At 37.1% G+C, this 20,606-nt stretch overlaps 2 protein-coding genes across 2 annotated transcripts in view; both read right to left on the reverse strand.

Moving 5' to 3' along the window:
• The window catches only part of LOC146401418 (uncharacterized), a 274,139-nt gene extending 256,062 nt beyond the window's left edge, over positions 1 to 18,077 (reverse strand). Inside the window, exon 1 of the mRNA XM_084966873.1 lies at positions 17,631 to 18,077. Within this exon, the coding sequence (XP_084822999.1) occupies positions 17,631 to 18,050 (420 nt within the window). The 5' untranslated portion in view covers positions 18,051 to 18,077. The remainder of the gene's footprint in view (positions 1 to 17,630) is intronic.
• On the reverse strand, positions 136 to 1,089 carry LOC100157751 (olfactory receptor 2H2-like). Its single transcript, XM_001928437.4, has one exon. The coding sequence runs from the start codon at positions 1,087 to 1,089 to the stop codon at positions 136 to 138; it is 954 nt and encodes a 317-aa protein (XP_001928472.3).
• Positions 18,078 to 20,606: the final 2,529 nt, after the last annotated feature.

Consider the following 20,606-nt stretch of genomic DNA (forward strand, 5'->3'; position numbering starts at 1 on the left):
AGGCAAATAAGGCTTGATCAATGACTGATGAATGGAATTGAAATCTCAACGTGAATAAAATGCAGCTCTTTACTATTTTAGGGTTGGGAGATACATCTTCAGCTTTTTATGATGAGGTTATTCTCTCTTCTCAGATTAAGCAATAGTCCAACATAAGTCATCCCAGGTCTTCTTCCCTAGTCTTATTAGTGCCCCCTTTACTTCCTTGTTCCTTAGAGTGTAGATGAGTGGATTAAGAGTTGGGGTTATGACAGTGTAGAAAAGGGTGAGAAACTTGCCTTGTTCATGAGCATAGTGACTCTTGGGTTGAAGATAGACAGCTGTGACAGTGCCATAGAAGAGGAAGACCACAAGAAGATGAGAAGTGCAGGTGCCAAATGCTTTCTTCTGCCCTTCAGTTGACTTTACTCTCAGCACAGCCTTAGTAATAGCACCATAAGAGGAAAGGATAATGACCAAGGGCACCACCAGGAGAATAATACTGGCTATGGACATCTGGATTTCATTATAGATGGTGTCTACACTGGAGACTTGAATGAGGGCTGGAACTTCACACACAATGTCATACAACCTCCGGTTGGAGCAGAAGGGTAACTGGAGGGTAGCAGGAGACTGGGTCAGAGACTGAATCAGGCCAGTTCCCCATGCAAGGATGGCCAACTCCAGACAAAGTTTGGGGTGCATGATAGTGGTATATTGTAGTGGATGACACACTGCCACATAGCGGTCCACAGCCATGACCACAAGAAGCACACATTCAGTGGCCCCAAGCCACAAGAAGACATAGAGTTGAATAGCACAGCCAATGTAACAGATGGTCTTCTCTGGACCCCCAAAATTAACCAACATCTGTGGAACACAGCTGCTGGTAAAACAGAGATCTAGTAGGGAAAGGTTGGAAAGAAAGTAATACATTGGGATGTGGAGTTTTGGATCCTTCAAGGAGACAAGAATTATGACCAAATTTCCTATAATAGTCAAGCAATAAAAGATCAGAACTACCCAAAAGAGAATCTTCTCCAAATATGGCTTGTCAGAGAAGCCCAGGAGGATGAAATCACTATGGCTGTCATTGCAAATTGTGAACATAGCTTCTGGAGCAACAGCCTCTTCAGAGAATGGTTCAAAACTAGTTGCCCAAATGCCTGTGATGGTTCTAGTACAGAGACAGGAAGAGGGACAATATGAATTATCTGATTCCTTTTACTCAAGGGTGAGACTTTTTCCTTCTATATTTTGAAAAATATATAAGATTTAGTAACCTGTTTCAATCTTTCAAATCCATCATCCATTTTATCTATTTTTCTCTTCCTCTTTACTCCTCTTCATATTTTGTATGTCACTAGAGCTCTGCATTATAAATAGTACTTAAATACATATCAAACAACTACTAGTCAAAATGACTTTGCTAAGTATTGTGAGATCATTCTATCTTTGCTCTAAAATTGTATATTTACTACAGTTTTTTATAGATTTTTATATAAATTACTGTTCAAATTCTCTTCCTACCTCTTTATTCTTTTTGTTATATTATCTCACTGTTTCAATTTGTCTGAATATCTTTCTCCCATGTTCCTCCCTCTCCTTTTTATTTATTCTATCCCTCAATCTTCATCCTCTTCTATTCCTCCTCCTTTCCTCTTCTTTATTCCTCCTTTCCACTACTTCTCTTGATTTCTGAGCTTTAATTCTTCCTCAGCCACTTTATGGTATGTGATCTAAGAAAGTTATTTAAACTCATTGTTCTTACCTTAGTTCTTTCTCAGACTGTCTGTTTGAAAAATGGAGAAGAGGAATCATAGAACCTACCTATGCTTGTTGAAGAAATTAAATGTGAAGAGAATTCCTGGCCCACAGTAACTGTTCAATGTTTGTTAGCTGTGATTCATGATCCTGATCATGATCCTATTCAACTGATTGTTCTAGATGACAAACATCAAAATATATAAGCAAAGTTTTACAAAACATGTCAGTGTTATTTAGAAAAAAGAAATGTTGGCCTTGCATCATTTCTCAGTGGTAACAAAACCAACTAGTATCCGTGAGGATGCGCGTTTGATCCCTGGCCTCAGTCAGTGGGTTAAGGATCTGGCATTGCTGTGAGCTGTGGTGTAGGTCACAGATTGGCTCAGATCCTGCATTGCTGTGGCTGTAGCATAGGCTGGGAGCTGTAGCTCTGATTTGACCTCTAGCCTTGGAATTTCCATGTGCTGCAGGTGCAGCCCTAAAAACACACACAAAAAGAAAGAAAAATGAAATGTTATGTCTCTACATTTTTTTCTTTGCAAAGAATTGAAAAGTAATTGCTCTCACTTCCCAACATATTAAATTATCCATCTTTATAATGCAAAACAGCCATATCTGTATTCAAGGTGCTTTTCTTCTCATAAAAACTGAGATTACAAAACAAATTTGGAATATGTACTATCTATTATTCATCTCGCCAGCAAATTAAAAAGATTTGAGAAAATATTATTTTTACTCAATCACTGGCATATTTTTAACATAGTAAAGAGAAGCAACACCATATTTCCTTTTCTTTCTTCTTTATCCATTTTTCCATTGTTGAAATTTTTTGTATTCTGTACTCTTTCCCTTTACTTTCCTGCTTCTCTGTTCCCTTCCATTTTTCCTATTCATGTAGCATAACAAAAATTGTCAGCTCCTCAAATTTTATATACCACTTTTCAAATTTCCAATCATTTTCATTCACAATAAGCTTTGCCAAGGGAGTCTCCCAATAAGACTCACTGGAGAAAAATAATCAATGCTAATGATTTGAAAAAGATTTTACAAATCTATGCCCTTCAGTGACTCCTGGAAATCCATATTCTTCCAAGAAATGTAAACGCTCAGGCTCCCTTCTCTCATGTTTAATAAAGCATTATTTATGCCAATATTTAAATAAAAATATTCCTTTTCCAAATATTAGGAAAGTAAATTATCAAAATTCTGATGGTGAATTCCAGATACCATTTCCATCACTTCACTTACAATCTATTGTTTACCAAATCATTCCACAAACATAAATTAAATTTAAGAAAATGTACATATAATCAATAGATAGAAATTTTAATTAGAGGTCCATAAATTAAACTGATATTGATAATCAGCAGTAGGAGCATAGTTATGCTGGACTGAGTTCTTATCACATAACTCACAATTTTCTAAGTGGATTAGTTTATTTAATCTCACTCAGAAAATTTTATCAGGTGGTAAAATATGCCTGAATCATTTTCATATATTTAACAGAAGTTATGCTATATATTTTTCACCACTTTAAATAATCTCAGAATGATAAAGTGAACTAGAGAAAATCAAACGCTTGGAAATAGTGTTGAAAACATTTTAAATCATATAAAAATGATATATTGTGTCAAATGGACCACTCAAACCAAGATTCTAAGAAAAATATTAACATGACCTGGTATTTACAATCTATTCTATAGTGATAGAGGTGGATTCCTAATCTCAGTCTAATGCAGTTTCAGTAACATAATGATATCACAGTTATTTACCTAAGGTTTTGCAACAGTCTATTTTTTTGCTTTTATGCAGCTTGCTGGTAGATATTTCCTGAATATTCTGATTCTACAGTTTTCTATCCATCTACCCTACTCTTACCTACCTGTCATGAATCACATTTAACTTTATCACACACAATAAGTAGATTTATTTGAAGTTCTCTCAATCAGTAGTTCTCATGCTTACATGATATTAATCTGCAAGAACTTGCAAGCACAAATATTTTGAAGGGAATCAAGATGCACAAGGTCTCTCATGCCTCATATTTTTATTTTACTTACAATATGTATTTTACTATATGTATTTTTCTTTACAATATGTATTTTAGAAAATCCATATATACTCTGAGTCTCTATTCTCTTTTTTGTGCCATTGTCACTTTATTTTCTGTAAACTTTGGCAAATTAGAGTAAAAATATAGCACTCTGATTATGAATCTGAAGTTCGATATACAGGAAAAGAAACAAGTGGATGTTTTAAAAAAATGTCTGAGTCTTGTAGATTTTCCCATCTCCAAAATCAGGTTGCCTCCTATTCCATCCTGTGACTTTCATCCAGTTACAGTAACTTCTGGTTTATATTCTTTGTATAAAGCTAGATTGTTGCACATTTCTTGGTTTCTCTTTTTTTTTAATATGGCTTGTTTTTAATATGGCTTGTATGTACATATATTCCTGTATTTGTATCCATATATTTGTATCTCAATGCCTCTATCGTGTCTCTCTAAGCTCCCTTGTAATTACAAATCAGTGGAAGACATAAATCCCTTGCCTTGTCCTGGATCAAATATTCTCAAAAGATTCTTGGATAGGAGGAGAGAGTCTTAGTTTAGCTGATATTCACAATGCAAAATACTGCAAGAATTCTCTCCACCTCTACTTCTATTGAGATTTTCTCACAAACATCAATTTTCTTTGTGCTTTCCTTTTAGCTCACCTCCTCACTTCTCAGAATAGTATCTAGAGGAGTTTTTGTGGAATGTCAGTGCAGCCCAATTCTTGTAGTTGAAAATGTGGAATACAGTATTTACATCTCACCTCCTAAAGTAAATGCCTCTGGTGCCACCTCTGACTTCAGCAGAGCTTCAGTGGATAGTTCTGTGTGAATTCGGATTCATATCACACACTCTGATAGTGACCTAGTTCAAGCATGCTGTATTTGTTTTCATTGTTTGCCCAAGGCCCTGTCTGACACTGTGGGAGCCCACTTGGCCCAAAGACAAGTGCCGCCTCCAAATGCAAGACGTTTAATGACCCTAGGGGAAATATTCAAACAAGGGAGAATAGTAGCAAGTGGGTAAGTATTCCAGCAACCCTTCCTTCATGTGAAAAAATCATATGCTTTCCAGCAGGCCCCAGGAGAACTGAGCTTCCACTGTACACAACCTGAATAATACACCCTTACATTGTCTTTATCTTAACCATCTCACTTTCCTGTCCCTCACACATTATTCCTGAAATCACTTCCCGATAGTTGTTGGAACCTAATTTCTATTCTCAAGCTCTGTTTTCTAGAGGACCTGAATAGAAGTGATCTGGAAGCAGCATTTGGATGCGCTCTTTAAAAAGTACTCATGAAATGAATAAGTCACCAGTCAGATGGCAATAAGCCCTCTGTTGAAAGGGGTAAACAGAATAGTGTTAACTCAACATGCTTTAACATCACTTGTTACTAAGCCTCACCTGTTGTGGCTTTGGATACGGTACAGGTAAAAGGAGAAGCACTGGGGTATATGGTACATCCAGCCCTTGAAAATTATAAGAGTAATGATACTCAGATTATTGTCAACTTTGCTGACTTTATTGACTGTCTTGGAAGCCAAGAAGAAAAAGAATAGTCTACTCCAATCAGTCAGTCAATTTTCAACTTATATCCATAGTCTCAAACTGCTCATTAAAACATAAGATTTCTGGACCCCATACATGGAGTTTATGATTTCCTAGGTCTGGGGTAAGGATCCAAATTGGAATTTCTAATAAATAAGGTCCTAGATAATGATGATGATTATGATGATGATGACGGTGATGCAGGTCCAGGGAACATATTTTGAGAACCAATAACTACTGAATGCTATAACAGCAAGATAACTCCCATAGAACATATAAAGAGATTCTCATATCTTGCATAGGGAAGAGTGTTGAAAATCAGACCTAAGTCTTAATTATAAGGGTCACAGCGCTACAAAGAGACAAAAATACAAAGCCTCAACAAACCTTTTATACTAAAGCCAAGACCCTGATAGGGAAGGAGTCAGACATTGAAACCTGGGATGGTGGAATTTGTATAGCTACACTTCAAACATGAACTTTCAAATTTCTCTGAACCTCTAAAATTGACATAAGCAATCTCCTCTGTCTTGCTAGGAGAGAAATCTCTACTTGCCAGAGATATTAGAAACATGTTCCTTGCAAGATGATACAGACCTTCTTACACTCTCTCACTGTCATTACTCAACAGCTCCAGAGCAAGAAGTGAGAGCCTGATATAAGAGAAAATAGGTTATTCTAAAACAGGTAGGACCTGGCTAACATATACTATAAGTAACCTCTCTTGGGGAGAAACAGAATATAAAGCTGGATATGGAAACATTTATAGACACCAGAAAATTTCCCGATACTTAGGAATTCAACTTTTCAAATGGATGCTGGATTCAGAATAAAAATCTTTATAAATAAAACAAATAAATCTAACCAATAGAAACTAAAAGAAAATAGCTTTACAAGACAGATTTATATGCAGGGTGAATGTGATGGATTTGATGCAGTTGCCTTAGGAAAATATTAAAGTGCAATGAGGATCAGAGTTAGAGATGTGAGAATAGATTTATAATGTACCAACAGAGAATCCATCAACTAACCACTTCCTGTGATGTTCCAGAGGACACACTCTATTAAGGGAGTAGGGACTATACTAATAAAGGGCAAACTATCTTTGAGAAGCTTAATGTCCTCTACAGACCAGGGTTAACAATATAAGATGCTTTCAGGGAAGTGAGATCCCCACACTGAATATGAATGATAAAATTCCAGATGAGCAGAGGCCAAATGGCAGCTCTTTACCAGACCCATGTAAATATAATTAACATAATGGACAGCAGGGCTGGGTCAGCAGCATGAGTGCCTTAATCCACAAATACCTTATGGTAATGGCTAATAAATTTTAATTTTCCTAGAGGTGAGACATATGTAGAGACAATCACAAAGTTGGTGGAGTAGATTGGTCAGAAAAAAATTGCAAGTTGGAGAAATGGAAATGGAAGCTGCAACTAAAAAAAATGATTCTTTCCTCAGTTCCCATATCTAAGGCTGTTCTCAGATCTATTTCCTATCAGTTAAAGAGAAGGGTAAATCCCTGAAGAAATAACTTTGGAATGCCACTCCAAGAATATACAATAAATATTCTGCTTAGTATTTCCCCAAAGGGATCTGTGACCATTGACCTTATTAATTGTACAAAGGGGAAATACAAACATTAAGACCAAAATTGTGAGGGCCATTCAATACGGAGTCTTAGTTGACATATACCAGGCAGGGCACACAAGATGTTACCATGACCCCAGTTAGAGTGGGGGCTTAGAAAGGATATGTCCAATTTACAGTTAGTCTGGTGGATTCGTGAATGTAACCTATGATATTTCTCAGGTCCCTAGATACATAATGGGATAGATACACCTAAGCAGCTGGAAGAACTTCTTCATGGATGCCCTGTTGGAGAAAAAGCCAAGGGAAATTCCATAAAACTGCCCTTCATCAGACAAGATTAGAAGCAACACTGCATCCTGGTGAAAGTACATAGATTTGTTCAGACTTTGAAACATAAAGGATGAAGAATAAAGAGATAATGGCTTTCATCTATTAAAACCAGAGGTACTAAAGTAGATTAAAATGCATTACCTTAAACCTAACAAATAACTGCCCCATTTTTCAGTGATGTATCAGTTGTAGAATCTTAACCATAAAAGAGTAATACAGGCCCTGGCATGTGGGTTGACCTATTAAATGCATCATTTCAATCCCCATCACTACAGAGAATCAAAAGCCATTTACATTTATGAAAGAAGGACAACAGGACATATTCACTGTCTCTTCTTGGAGCTATGTTAACTCTCTTTTTTCCCAGAGTCTGCAAGAATCTTGACTCTCCTGATATTTAAAAGATCATAATTATTCTCTTATATTGATGACAGCATCCTAATTAAATCTAAAGAGCAAGAAGCTGCAAGTCTGAATATTTCTCACGTGCATGTCAGAGTGTGGGATATAAACCTTACAAAGATTTAGGGCCCTCCGCATTAAGTTTCATAAGCCAAATAATCTTAAGGGTGCTAGTACACTCTCTGTAATATTAAGAAAGTGAATTGCACTTTTGCCACTTAGAAAAAAGAGGCACAACATTTGATGGAACCCAATGAGTTTGGAGAAAATATATGCCACACTTGGGTGTTCTGCTATGAATTATTTGTTAGATGACTAAGAAGGCTATCAGCTTTATATAGGGTCTCTGACATCCAAAAGAAGAGTGACATGATGACTTTCAGAGTTCTGGATCAGGGATATGCCTTGTGAAAGAGAAAATTATGTGTACTCAAAAGGCAGCTATTCTGATGCAGTAGAGATATTAAGTGATTGTGCAACTAGGACTTCTTATCATGAGCTGGATATTGCCAGATTCACCAGCTCATAAGGTCAGATTCATGCAGTAAAAATCCACCATATAATTGGAAACTAAACATTTGGAATCTGATCATAGCATGTCCTGAGGACACTATGTGGACTAGTGTCTCAATTATCACCTACCTCTGTTACATCAGTGCAGCATTCTCCAATAACACTTATGTCTTCGTGAAGGTTTTCAAATGACCAGATGCTGGGGGAAGAAAAACTTCAGGATTCTAACACATAGTCAGCTTTATATGTTGTTGTGAGCTGTAAGTGAACAGACTCTAAAATAGAGCCTAATTTAGGAGTCACCCCAAAGGGCAATAGTGAGAGGAAATTCTCTCAGGGGACAGATCAATGTACACTTGGTTTTCAACTTTGTACAGAAGAAGAAATAGACATACACAGGCTTTTGGACAGGGATAAAGGGCTTGTATATTCATCAGAGGCCTAGAAAAGGCAAGATTAGAAATTTAAGACAAGATCAGGTGGAAATGCAGGTCTACAGGAGTGGAAACAAAGTGTGAGGACTTTTTTGTTGCATATCAATGCCCACCAGAGAGCATCACCATGGAAGAGGCATTCACTGAACATTATTTTATTTTAGTTTAGTTTTTATGTTGAAGTATAATTGACCTAAAATATTATATCGGTTTTAGGTACACAACATCAAGATTCATTATCTGTATACATTGTGCAATGACTAGCACAATAATTCTGGTTATCCTCTGTCACCACAAAAAGGTGATACAATATACAATATTATTAACTGCAATTCCCATGCTATACATTACATCTTCATGATTTATTTATTTAAAAACCGGAAGTCTGTACCTCTTCTTCCCCTTCACCTGTTTCACCTATTCCCTCATCCTCCTTCCCCCTGCAACCACAACCTCTTTTCTGTATCTATGAGTCTAGTTTTGTTTCATTTTGTTAGTTTTGTTTTTTGGATTCCACATATAAGTGAAATCATATTTATTTGTCTTTCTCTGTTCAGCTTATTACTCTTAGCATAATACCCTCAATGTCCATCCATGTTGTCACAAATAGAAAGATTTCATTCTTTTTTTTATGTCTCAGTAGTATTCCAGTGTGTGTGTGTGTGTGTGTGTGTGTGTGTGTGTGTGTGTGTGTGTGTGTGTGTGTATACAAAGCAGAAATAGACCCACAGATAAAACTAGTGGATACTAAAAGGGGGAGGGGGAGGAGCAATTTAGGGGTGTGATTTTAAAAGCCACAAACTAATATGTATAAAATAAAGAAGCAACAAGGATATATTATATAGCATAGGGAATTATAGTCATTATCTTAAAGTAATTTTTAATGGAATATAATCTGTAATAATAATGAATCACTATGATGTATACCTGAAACTAATATAATATTATAAATCAACCATAGTCCAATAAAAATACAAATATTTAATAGGAAAATGGTTGGTAAAGTACGTAAATATATATAAATTATTAATTTATAAAAGTGCTATACAACACAAAGGACATGTGTTAAGAAAATGTAATGATTTAGAAAATGATTAGATTCTACATATATGATTTTACAATTTATAAAAATGCATTATACAAAAGAAAAGCAAGAAAAAATAAATCCATTAAAATACTAGCAAAAGATTTTCTTAGAGATTATACCTATGCTGATGCTCAATTCAACTTCAATTTTCTTTATTTTACCAAATCTTAGGTGAGCACATATATTTTGTTATAAATTCCACAAAGCAACTTATTTTAAAAAACCTTCTTGTTCCAATTCCATATCATTTCAACTACAGTTGACCCTTGAACAACACAAGAATTAGGAGTGATGATCCTTTTTTTTTGATTCAGTCAGAAATTCATGACTTTTGACTCCTCCCAAACTTTGCTACAACTACCTTTGACTGGAAGCCTTATTAATAATATAAACAGATTATTAACAAATGTTATATGTCATATATAATGCGTTCTTATACTAAAGGAAGATAGTGAAAAGAAAATGTTATTAAGAAAATCATAAGGAAGAGAAAATACATTTACATTTATTGTACTATACTATATTTATGGATACCATAAGTTTACATCCTCTGTTTACAAGATGAAACCTGTCTGTCAGTATCTACATTAATATTGTCTTATAGGATAAAAAAAAAATAGTGTAGATGCTATATGTATTACCAGAAATCAAAAATTAAAGACAATGTGAAAAAGAAATTTGTATTTATTTAAAGGTATAATGACTCGTGCATTTTTAACAAAAAAGGAGCTAGATGACTGATTTATGTTAGTCTAGTGTAAACGATACAATTGCTTCACAGTAGCCTAAACTGAAAAGTGAATCACCATAAAATGTTTATGAAGTATTACAGTCATATTCATAATACAGTATTAGTAATGCCGTTACATTTTTAAAAAACACTTTCTTGTAATGATAGGCTAAAACACACTTGTGAAAGAGGAAGAGACATACTTTAAAGGTAATTTAATTCTTTGAAAGCAAAGTTATAAATAGTAAGAAAATGAATATATTATTAATTTTATATAAATGTCACTTGTCTTATGCCTACATGAGGATAGGGTATCTTCTTCAACACAAGTCTAGCATATGATGCTGTACATATATATTTTGTGTCTTTATTTTTAAAAATCTGCATATTAGTGGGCCTCCCAGTTCAAACCCATTTTTTTGTTTTTTTTTTTGTTTTTTTTTTTTTTGTTTTTTTTTGTACAGCAAGGGGGTCAGGTTATCCCTACATGTATACATTACAATTATATTTTTCCCCCACCCTTTCTTCTGTTGCAACATGAGTATCTAGACAAAGTTCTCAATGCTATTCAGCAGGATCTCCTTGTAAATCTATTCTAAGTTGTGTCTGATACGCCCAAGCTCCCGATCCCTCCCACTCCCTCCCCCTCCCATCAGGCAGCCACAAGTCTCTTCTCCAAGTCCATGATTTTCTTTTCTGAGGAGATGTTCATTTGTGCTGGATATTAGATTCCAGTTATAAGTGATATCATATGGTATTTGTCTTTGTCTTTCTGGCTCATTTCACTCAGTAGGAGATTCTCTAGTTCCATCCATGTTGCTGCAAATGGCATTATGTCATTCTTTTTTATGGCTGAGTAGTATTCCATTGTGTATATATACCACTTCTTCCAAATCCAATCATCTGTCGATGGACATTTGGATTGTTTCCATGTCTTGGCTATTGTGAATAGTGCTGCAATGAACATGCGGGTGCACGTGTCTCTTTTAAGTAGACTTTTGTCCAGATAGATGCCCAAGAGTGGGATTGCGGGGTCATATGGAAGTTCTATGTATAGATTTCTAAGGTATCTCCAAACTGTTCTCCATAGTGGCTGTACCAGTTTACATTCCCACCAGCAGTGCAGGAGGGTTCCCTTTTCTCCACAGCCCCTCCAGCACTTGTTATTTGTGGATTTATTAATGATGGCCATTCTGACTGGTGTGAGGTGGTATCTCATGGTAGTTTTGATTTGCATTTCTCTTATAATCAGAAATGTTGAGCATTTTTTCATGTGTTTGTTGGCCATCTGTATATCTTCTTTGGAGAAATGTCTATTCAGGTCTTTTGCCCATTTTTCCATTGATTGATTGGTTTTTTTTGCTGTTGGGTTGTATAAGTTGTTTATATATTCTAGAGATTAAGCCCTTGTCCGTTGCATCATTTGAAACTGTTTTCTCCCATTCTGAAAGTTGTCTTTTTGTTTTCTTTTTGGTTTCCTTTGCTGTGCAAAAGCTTTTCAGTTTGATGAGGTCCCATGGGTTTATGTTTGCTCTAATTTCTATTGCTTTGGGAGACTGACCTGAGAAAATATTCAGGATGCTGATGTCAGAGAGTGTTTTGCCTATGTTTTCTTCTAGGAGTTTGATGGTGTCCTGTCTTATATTTAAGTCTTTCAGCCATTTGGAGTTTATTTTTGTGCATGGTGTGAGGGGAGGGTGTGTTCTAGTTTCATTGCTTTGCATGCAGCTGTCCAGGTTTCCCAGCAATGCTTGCTGAATAGACTTTCCTTTTCCCATTTTATGTTCTTGCCTCCCTTGTCAAAGATTAATTGACCATAGGTGTCAGGGTTTATTTCCCGATTCTCGATTCTGTTCCATTGGTCTGTCTGTCTGTTTTGATACCAGTACCACACTGTTTTGATGACTGTGGCTTTGTAGTATTTCTTGAAGTCTGGGAGAGTTATGCCTCCTGCTTGGTTTTTGTTTCTCAGGATTGCTTTGGCGATTCTGGGTGTTTTGTGGTTCCATATAAATGTTTGGATTGTTTGTTCTAGTTCTGTGAAAAATGTCATGGGTAATCTGATAGGGGTTGCATTGAATCTGTAGATTGCTTTGGGTAGGATGGCCATTTTCACAATATTGATTTTTCCAATCCAGGAACATGGAATATCTTTCCATTTCTTTACATCTTCTTTGATTTCTTTGATTAAAGTTATATAGTTCTCGGCATATAGGTCCTTTACCTCCTTGGTCAGGTGTATTCCGAGGTATTTGATTTTGTGAGGTACAATTTTAAAAGGTATCGTATTTTTGTATTCCTTTTCTAATGTTTCATTGCTGGTATACAGAAATGCAACTGACTTCTGAATGTTAATCTTATATCCTGCTACTTTGCTGAATTTATTAATCAGTTCAAGGAGTTTTGGGGTTGAGTCCTTAGGGTTTTCTATGTATAGTATCATGTCATGTGCATACAGTGACAGTTTGATCTCTTCTCTTCCTACATGGATGCCTTTGATTTCTTTTGTTTGTCTAATTGCTGTGGCTAGGACTTCCAAAACTCTGTTGAAGAGCAGTGGTGAGAGTGGGCATCCCTGTCTTGTTCCAGATTTGAGTGAGAAGGCTTTCAGTTTTTCCCCATTGAGGATTATATTTGCTGTGGGTTTATCATAAATGGCTTTGATTATATTCAGGAATGTTCCCTCTATACCCACTTTGGCGAGTGTCTTGATCATGAATGGATGTTGAACTTTGTCAAATGCTTTTTCTGCGTCTATTGAGATGATCATATGATTTTTGACCTTTTTTTTGTTAATGTGGTGTATGATGCTGATTGATTTGCGTATGTTGAACCATCCTTGTGAACCTGGGATGAACCCAACCTGGTCATGGTGTATAATTTTTTTGGTATGTTGTTGGATTCGGTTGGCTAAGATTTCATTGCGAATTTTTGCATCTATATTCATCAATGATATTGGGCGATAGTTTTCGTTTTTGGTGGTATCTCTGTCTGGTTTTGGAATGAGGGTGATGGTGGCCTCATAGAATGTCTTTGGGAGTATTCCTTCTTCTTCAACCTTTGGAAAGAGTTTAAGGAGGATGGGCACCAATTCCTCTTTATATGTTTGATAGAATTCACCTGTGAAGCCATCTGGTCCTGGACTTTTATTTGTAGGGAGTGATTTTATGACCTCTTCAATTTCATTTCTAGTGATGGGTCTGTTCAGTTGGTCTGTTTCTGCTTGATTCAGTTTTGGCAGGCTGTAAGATTCTAGAAAATTGTCCATTTCTTCCAGATTGTCAAACTTGTTGCCATACAGTTGTTCATAGTATTCTCTTATGTTTTTTTGTATTTCTGCTGTATCCATTGTGATTTCTCCTTTTTCATTTATAATTTTGGTGATTTGGGTTCTTCCTCTCCTCTTTTTAGTGAGTCTGGCCAGGGGTTTGTCAATTTTGTTCACCTTTTCAAAGAACCAGCTCTTGGTTTTATTAATTTTCTCTATTGTTTTTTGAGTCTCTATTTTATTGATTTCTTCTTTGATCTTTATAATTTCCTTCCTTCTGCTGACTTTAGGACTTTTTGTTCTTCTTTTTCTAATTCATTTAGGTGGAGGGTTAAGTTGTCAATTTGGGATCTTTCTTCTTTTTTGAGAAAGGCCTGTATTGCTATAAATTTCCCTCTGAGCACTGCTTTCACAGCATCCCATAGATTTTGAGAGGTTGTGTCTTCATTATCATTTGTTTCAAGGTAGTTTTTAATTTCCTTCTTGATTTCCTCATTGACCCATTGGTTTTTTAGCAGCATGTTGTTTAGTCTCCATGGAGTAGGTTTTTTCTCTTTGCTTTTCCCATGGTTGGTTTCTAATTTCATGGCATTGTGGTCAGAAAAGATACTTGAGATAATTTCTATCCTCCTAAATTTATTGAGATTCGCTTTGTGTCCCAATATGTGGTCGATTCTTGAGAATGTTCCATGAGCATTTGAGAAGAATGTGTATTCTGCTTTTTTTGGATGTAGTGTCCTGAAGATATCAATTAAGTCTAACTTTTCTATTGTTTCCTTTAGGATCTCTGTTGCTTTATTGGTTTTCTGTCTAGAGGATCTGTCCATTGATGTGAGGGGGGTATTAAGGTCTCTTACTATGATTGTATTCTCATCAATATCTCCCTTTATGTCTGTTAATATTTGTTGTATGTATCTGGGTGCTCCTATATTTGGGGCATATATGTTGATGATAGTAACATCCTCTCCTTGGATGAATCCCTTAATCATTAAGTAGTGTCCTTCTTTGTCTTTCTTTATGTCTTTTGTTTTAAAGTCTATTTTGTCTGATATGAGTATTGCGACTCCTGCTTTTCTGTCTTGTCTATTGGCATGAAATATTTTTCCCTACCCTTTCACCCTCCATCTATGTATCTTTTCTCCTAAGGTGAGTTTCTTGTAGGCAGCATATTGAAGGTTTTTGCCTTTTTATCCACTCAGCCACTCTGTGTCTTTTGATTGGGGCATTCAGTCCATTGACATTTAAGGTGATAATTAATAGATGATTATTTATTGCCATTTGAACCTCGTGTTCCGGTTGATTCTATGGTTCTCCATTCTTCCTTTCTTTTTTTTTTTTTTTTTTTTTTTTTTTTTGGTTGGATGGTCTCCTGTTATTATCTGCTTGAGTGTATTTTTTTTTTTTTTTTGCAAATGCAATATTTGGTTTTGGCTTGTGGTTGCCCTGTTTTTTAAGTATGCTAACCCCTTCCCATAATTGTGTGTTTTAGCCTGATGGTCCTGTAAGTTCAAACTCTTCATTACTATATTAAAATTAAGAAGAGAGACATACATACAAACAAAAAGGGTTATTTACCTCCTAACATCCCTTGCCCACATTTTATGGTTTTGATGACTCTTTTTTATTTTTTCCTTTTTAATTTTATTTTGTTTGAAGCATGTTCATGATTAAATCTGTATGCTGGCTTATTTGAGTGACTACTATCTGATTGCAGTTTCCTCAGTCCTAGTTCTTCCTCTTCTTCTTCTTTCTTTTTTTCTTTTCTTTTTTCTTCCCTTTCCTTCCTTTCTTTTTGGTTTAGAGAAGCCCTTTCAATATTTCCTTTAACCTGGGTTTTGTGTTGCTGTATTCTTTAAGTTTTTGTTTGTTGGGAAAAATTTTTATTTCCCCTTCTATTTTGAATGATATTCTTGCTGGATAGAGTATTCTAGGTTGCATATATTTTCCTTTGAGCACTTTAAATATCTCTTGCCATTCCCTCCTGGCCTGTAGTGTTTCTGTAGAGAAATCAGCTGATATTCTTATGGGGGTTCCCTTGTAGGTAACATTCTGTTTTTCTCTTGCTGCCTTTAGGATCCTCTCTTTATCACTAACTTTTGCCATTTTTATTATGATGTGTCTTGGTGTGGGTCTGTTTGGGTTCAGTTTGTTTGGGGCCCTCTGTGCTTCTTGTATCTTGAATCCAGTATCCTTTAGATTTGGGAAGTTTCCAGCGATAATTTCTTCAAATATGTTTTCCATTCCCTTATCTTTTTCTACTCCTTCTGGAATTCCTATTATGCGTAGATTGGCCCACTTTATATTATCCCATAGGTCTCTTATATTGCTTTCCCGTTTTTTGATTTGGTTTTCTGTCTGTTGACCAGATTGAGTGATTTCCATTATTCTATCTTCCATATCACTGATTCGTTCTTCTGCATTATTCATTCTGGTTTTTACTGCCCCTAGTTCAGTTTGCATCTCTGCAAATGAATGTTCTAGTTTTTCTTGGCTCCTCCTTATATTTTCTAGCTTCTTTCTGAGGGTATCTGCATTACTGTTCGTATCTTCTCTTAATTCCTTCAGTATTTTCACTATTTCTCTTTTGAACTCCAGGTCTGTCAGACTGCAGAGATCTGTTTCATTGTTGACTGTTTTAGGTGAGTTCTCCTGTTGGTTTGACTGGGGGTGGTTTCTCAGCTTCTTCATCTTGCTTGTTGTTTTCTTTCTCCTGAGGGAGTTGTACTCTCCGTGATCGGGCAGTGTTTGCCTTGTCACTGCCGTGGAATATTTCCTGAGGGCTGGCGTTGTTGGTCCATCTTTTTTGAGGCAGTGTGGCTTTTCTGGAGTGTTGATGGGGCTCACAGTGTTTCTTTGAAGCAAAGGAGGGCTTCCTGAGGGCAGACAGGACTGGGAGGTCCACACCATGATGGTAGCAGATTTCACTTGGTCATGCAGAGCTTGCTCTGGTGTTTTTAGGCTGTGGGGTTCTTGCAGGGGGTTGGCGGTGTTGGGCAGCTGTTCCTCAGGAGTGCAGCACCTGCTGGGGGCTGGAGCAGCTATCTGGGTCACTGAGAACCTAAGAGGCTCTTCCCTAGGGCAGCCCAACTCAGAAGGACGGCCTGCGAATGTAGGTGGATCTTTTCACAGTCTGGCCAAGCTTGTTGCAGCTTTTCTGGGCTGCAGGGGGTCCTCCAGGTAGCTGGTGGTGCTGAGCAGCTATTCCGTGGGAGTGGGGCACCCCCTGGGGGCTTGGGCGGGTAGCAGGGCCGTTGGAAACCCAAGAGGCTCCTCCCCGGGGCAGCCTGACTCAGAAAAACCATTGGAGAATTAGGCAGATCTATTCACGGCCTGGCTAAGCTTGTTCTAGCTTTTCTGGGCTGCAGGCCTTTTCTCGGGGGCTGGTGGTGTTTGGTGCTGCTCTGCGGAAGTGTAGCCCCTCCAAAGGGCAAGCGGGCCTGTGCAGGGACAGCCTCTGCGTTGGTAGGCTTCAGGCAATTGTTGAGGCCAGCCCCCCTGGATGGCAGGCAGCCCCAGGTTCAGCAAGAGCGTAGGGTTTGGGGGGGAATGCACTGGGAAGCACAGCTTTCAGCTAGCTAGCGGGCCTGTAAGCTTGCTGTGGTGTGGGGGGTATTCTATGGGGACCCACCCCTTCTTCTCCCCCTCCCCAGCACAGGCGCAGACCAGGCTCTTCTCCCAGGTTCCCTCTGATGTGGCTTTCCACTTCCCTGCCCCTAGAGTATTGCTCCCTTTCTCTGTGACAGCTTTGTTTTCTAGTCTCCCAGGCTGTCTCTGCCCCGTCAAATGGTTTCTACACCTCCCAAGCAGTTTCCGCTCCACCCCGCCCCCCCAGCCCGTTCTCGAGGTCTAATCTCTGGAGCCAAGGTCTCAGTGCCCAGCCCCCATCCAGGCGTCCCCCGTCCCTTTCCCGGGGACTAACCTCTGGAGCCGAGGATTCGGTGCCCAGCCCCCACCCAGGCGTCTCAATTTTTGGTGACTGTGCCCGTAGTTCAGAGGGTCCATTCGCTTCTTGATCGGCTTTTCCGTACTCCAACTTACTGCTACACTCTTCTCTGCATCTGGAGATTCCTCCGGTTCGTTTGATCTTTCCCCCGATAGGTGACTTTCCAGGGTGTGGGATCCCTTTCTCCTCCGCAGTTCCCTTTCGGGATCGCCCGTCCCACTCGGATTCACCTTCTCTCACTCTCCTCTTTTCTCCCGTTCTGCCCAGTAATGTCACGAACTTCTTGCCATTATTGGAGTTTAGGTTCCTCTGCCAGCGATTGGTTGCTGTTCTGTGTGAGTCATTTATTCTGTAGATGTGCTTTTTTTTGTTGTGTTTGTGGGAGAGGGCGAGCATGTCCCCCTACTCCTCCGCCATCTTGTCCTCTCTCACAAACCCATTTTGTTCAAGAGTCAACTGTAGTTCTGTCCAAGTGAATTCATGCTAATCTTAAAACTCAATATGCTAATTTATATGCTATGATTTTGTATGATATATTTTGAGCCACCCAGGAAGTCCATTGTATGGTCTGTTTTTAACCTGCAGATCTCTAGCAGATTTAAAGACATTCATCACAAAAATCAATGAACAACATAAATGCTACTTTCCATATACTATGTCTGTGGACTCTGTATTTGACCCTGAGACCATTTCAAAGAATGAGGTCTATAAGTTCATTTAAAACTACTCTCCTTTAAACAATTCTAAACTTATTTTTTATGGTTTATGTTTATTACTAATATTTTCAATCTAGTTTTAAAAATTTGTGAACCGTCTGTGTGCCAGAATTATGCTACCAGTAGAGTTGGGAATAGAGTTCACATATTTCCTCTCTGGACATAATGACCAATTAAACTTGAGGGACTCTCACATCCCTAGGGCTAGAAGAGCACACAGAATTGTATGAAGAGTAAGCCCTTTATTTAAAGGTACAACCCTCTCTCATGACTCAGTGTTGCTGATATCTATAAAATCAGCTTCTCATTGTATTAGACCTGGTAAGAAGAGACAGTGTCAATCAAAAATACCTGGGTAACCAAAGATAATCTGTATAATACAATTTTACCTCTCCATATGGACTTTTTCTTGTATTTTAATTGAGTCTGGGTTATATGCTAATTTCATTTTCAATCTGTTGGCAAAATGTAGCTGAATAAGAATTTCACAAGGGTTGAAAGCTCAAAAAGTCATTGCATTTTTCCTCCTGTCTTTGGACCAAACTTTCTTCAAAACAAGGCACAGAGAATTGTACAGACATCTCTTTGACACTAGGAAAAAAAGTGAGTGATGTCTATTCAGAGAATTATGTTATTACCATGAGTGGGAGAGTCTCTCAAGATCATTTCACAGACATCCCTTCCTCTGGGTTGTACAACATTAAATAACCAAGAGTTCAATTTATTTCCTGGGAATCTTGAAATAAATGCCAAATGTTTTCAGTGATTCCAAAAATTCTTGTTCCCATTTCACTCTTTTGGATGAACATTTGCTCATTATGCCACCTTACATTAAAAGAGTCTGTGGAATTTTGTGAGCAAAAATATAATTGGGGTATTTAGAGATTCTTTTAATTAATAGAGGGTATATAAGTAGGAAAAGAGTTATGATGACAGTGAAATGAAATGTCTTTTTCAAAGAGTAAGTTCACGTTTCTGATAATGTAAAAGAGGAATTGGTGGATGAGCTGATGCCAGTGCCATACAAAATGTAGAAAAGAGTAGAAGATGTGAAAAGAATAGTAGGAAAAGAAGAGTTGCTTAGCAGAGTGTTCTTATCTCTCATGCCCTTGAAGCAATTCGATATGTAGTATTAACCATTGACTTGACCACTGTTTACTGTAAAGCTATGTTCTCAGTATTATGCTAGAAACAAAGAAAAAATGACATGATATTTAATAATTTCATACTATAGTGTTATAAAATTACAATAATAAGCTTTGGTACCACCAATAGGAACTTGGTAGTCTGTTTTTGTCATATACATGGTAAGCAGAGATAATGATACATTATTACTATTAATAATTACTGCTAATGATTAATATTATAGATGCTATTAGTGATATATAGCTCACATTCATTAAATTCTTACTATGTTTCTAGCACTGTCCTATGTTTGAATGGGTATACATTAGAACTATACAGAAATTTACAGAACATTGTAAATCAATTATAATAAAATAAAAAACACACTCATTAATAATATGGAATTTTTGAATTTTGAACATAAAGATGTTTACCAACTTGCCCAGGATCACACAGCTCAGATATAAAATGCTGGGATATTCTAGCTACAGAGGCAGGATTTTGAAGTGCTAACTTATAAAGATGATTTTTTTTAACATTACCTAATGAATAGACAATGTAGTATTTCCTTTGTTTTGTTTTTTAATTTATTTTATTACATTTTAATTAAAGTGTAGTTGATTTACAATGTTGTGCCAATTTCTTCTGCACAGCAACGTGACCCTGTATATATATACACATTCCCTTTCTTATATTATCTTCCATCATGGTCTATCCTCAGAGATTGGATATAGTTTCCTCTGCTGTATAGTAGGACCTCACTGCTTATCTCCTCTAAACGTAATAGTTTGCATCTACTAATCCCAAACTCCCAGGCCATTCCACTCCCTTCCCCGTTCATGTCTCTTGGCAACCACAAGTCTGTTCTCTATGTCTGTGAGTCTGTTTCTATTTTGTAGATAGGTTTATTCGAAGCACATGTTAATTTAGATTTTACAGCTTTCCTATTACTGGAACAAATTTTTAAAATTTTTTATTATAGTTTATTTAAATTGTTCTGTCAATTTCTGCTGTACAGCAAAGTGACCCAGTTATACGTGTATATACATTCTTTTTCTCACATTATCCTCCATTATGTTCCATCACAAGTGATTGACTATAGTTCCCTGTG

This window comes from Sus scrofa, chromosome 7, assembly GCF_054392235.1.
Source record: "Sus scrofa isolate SSC_HxYL_T2T_F1_AM1 chromosome 7, Sscrofa_HxYL_maternal_Yorkshire_Landrace_v2.0, whole genome shotgun sequence".
Taxonomy (NCBI): Eukaryota; Metazoa; Chordata; class Mammalia; order Artiodactyla; family Suidae; genus Sus; species Sus scrofa.

Bases quoted from the DNA above. Each gene is read 5' to 3' on its own strand.
- LOC100157751 (XM_001928437.4), bottom strand. From the start codon at position 1,089: ATGTTCACAATTTGCAATGACAGCCATAGTGATTTCATCCTCCTGGGC.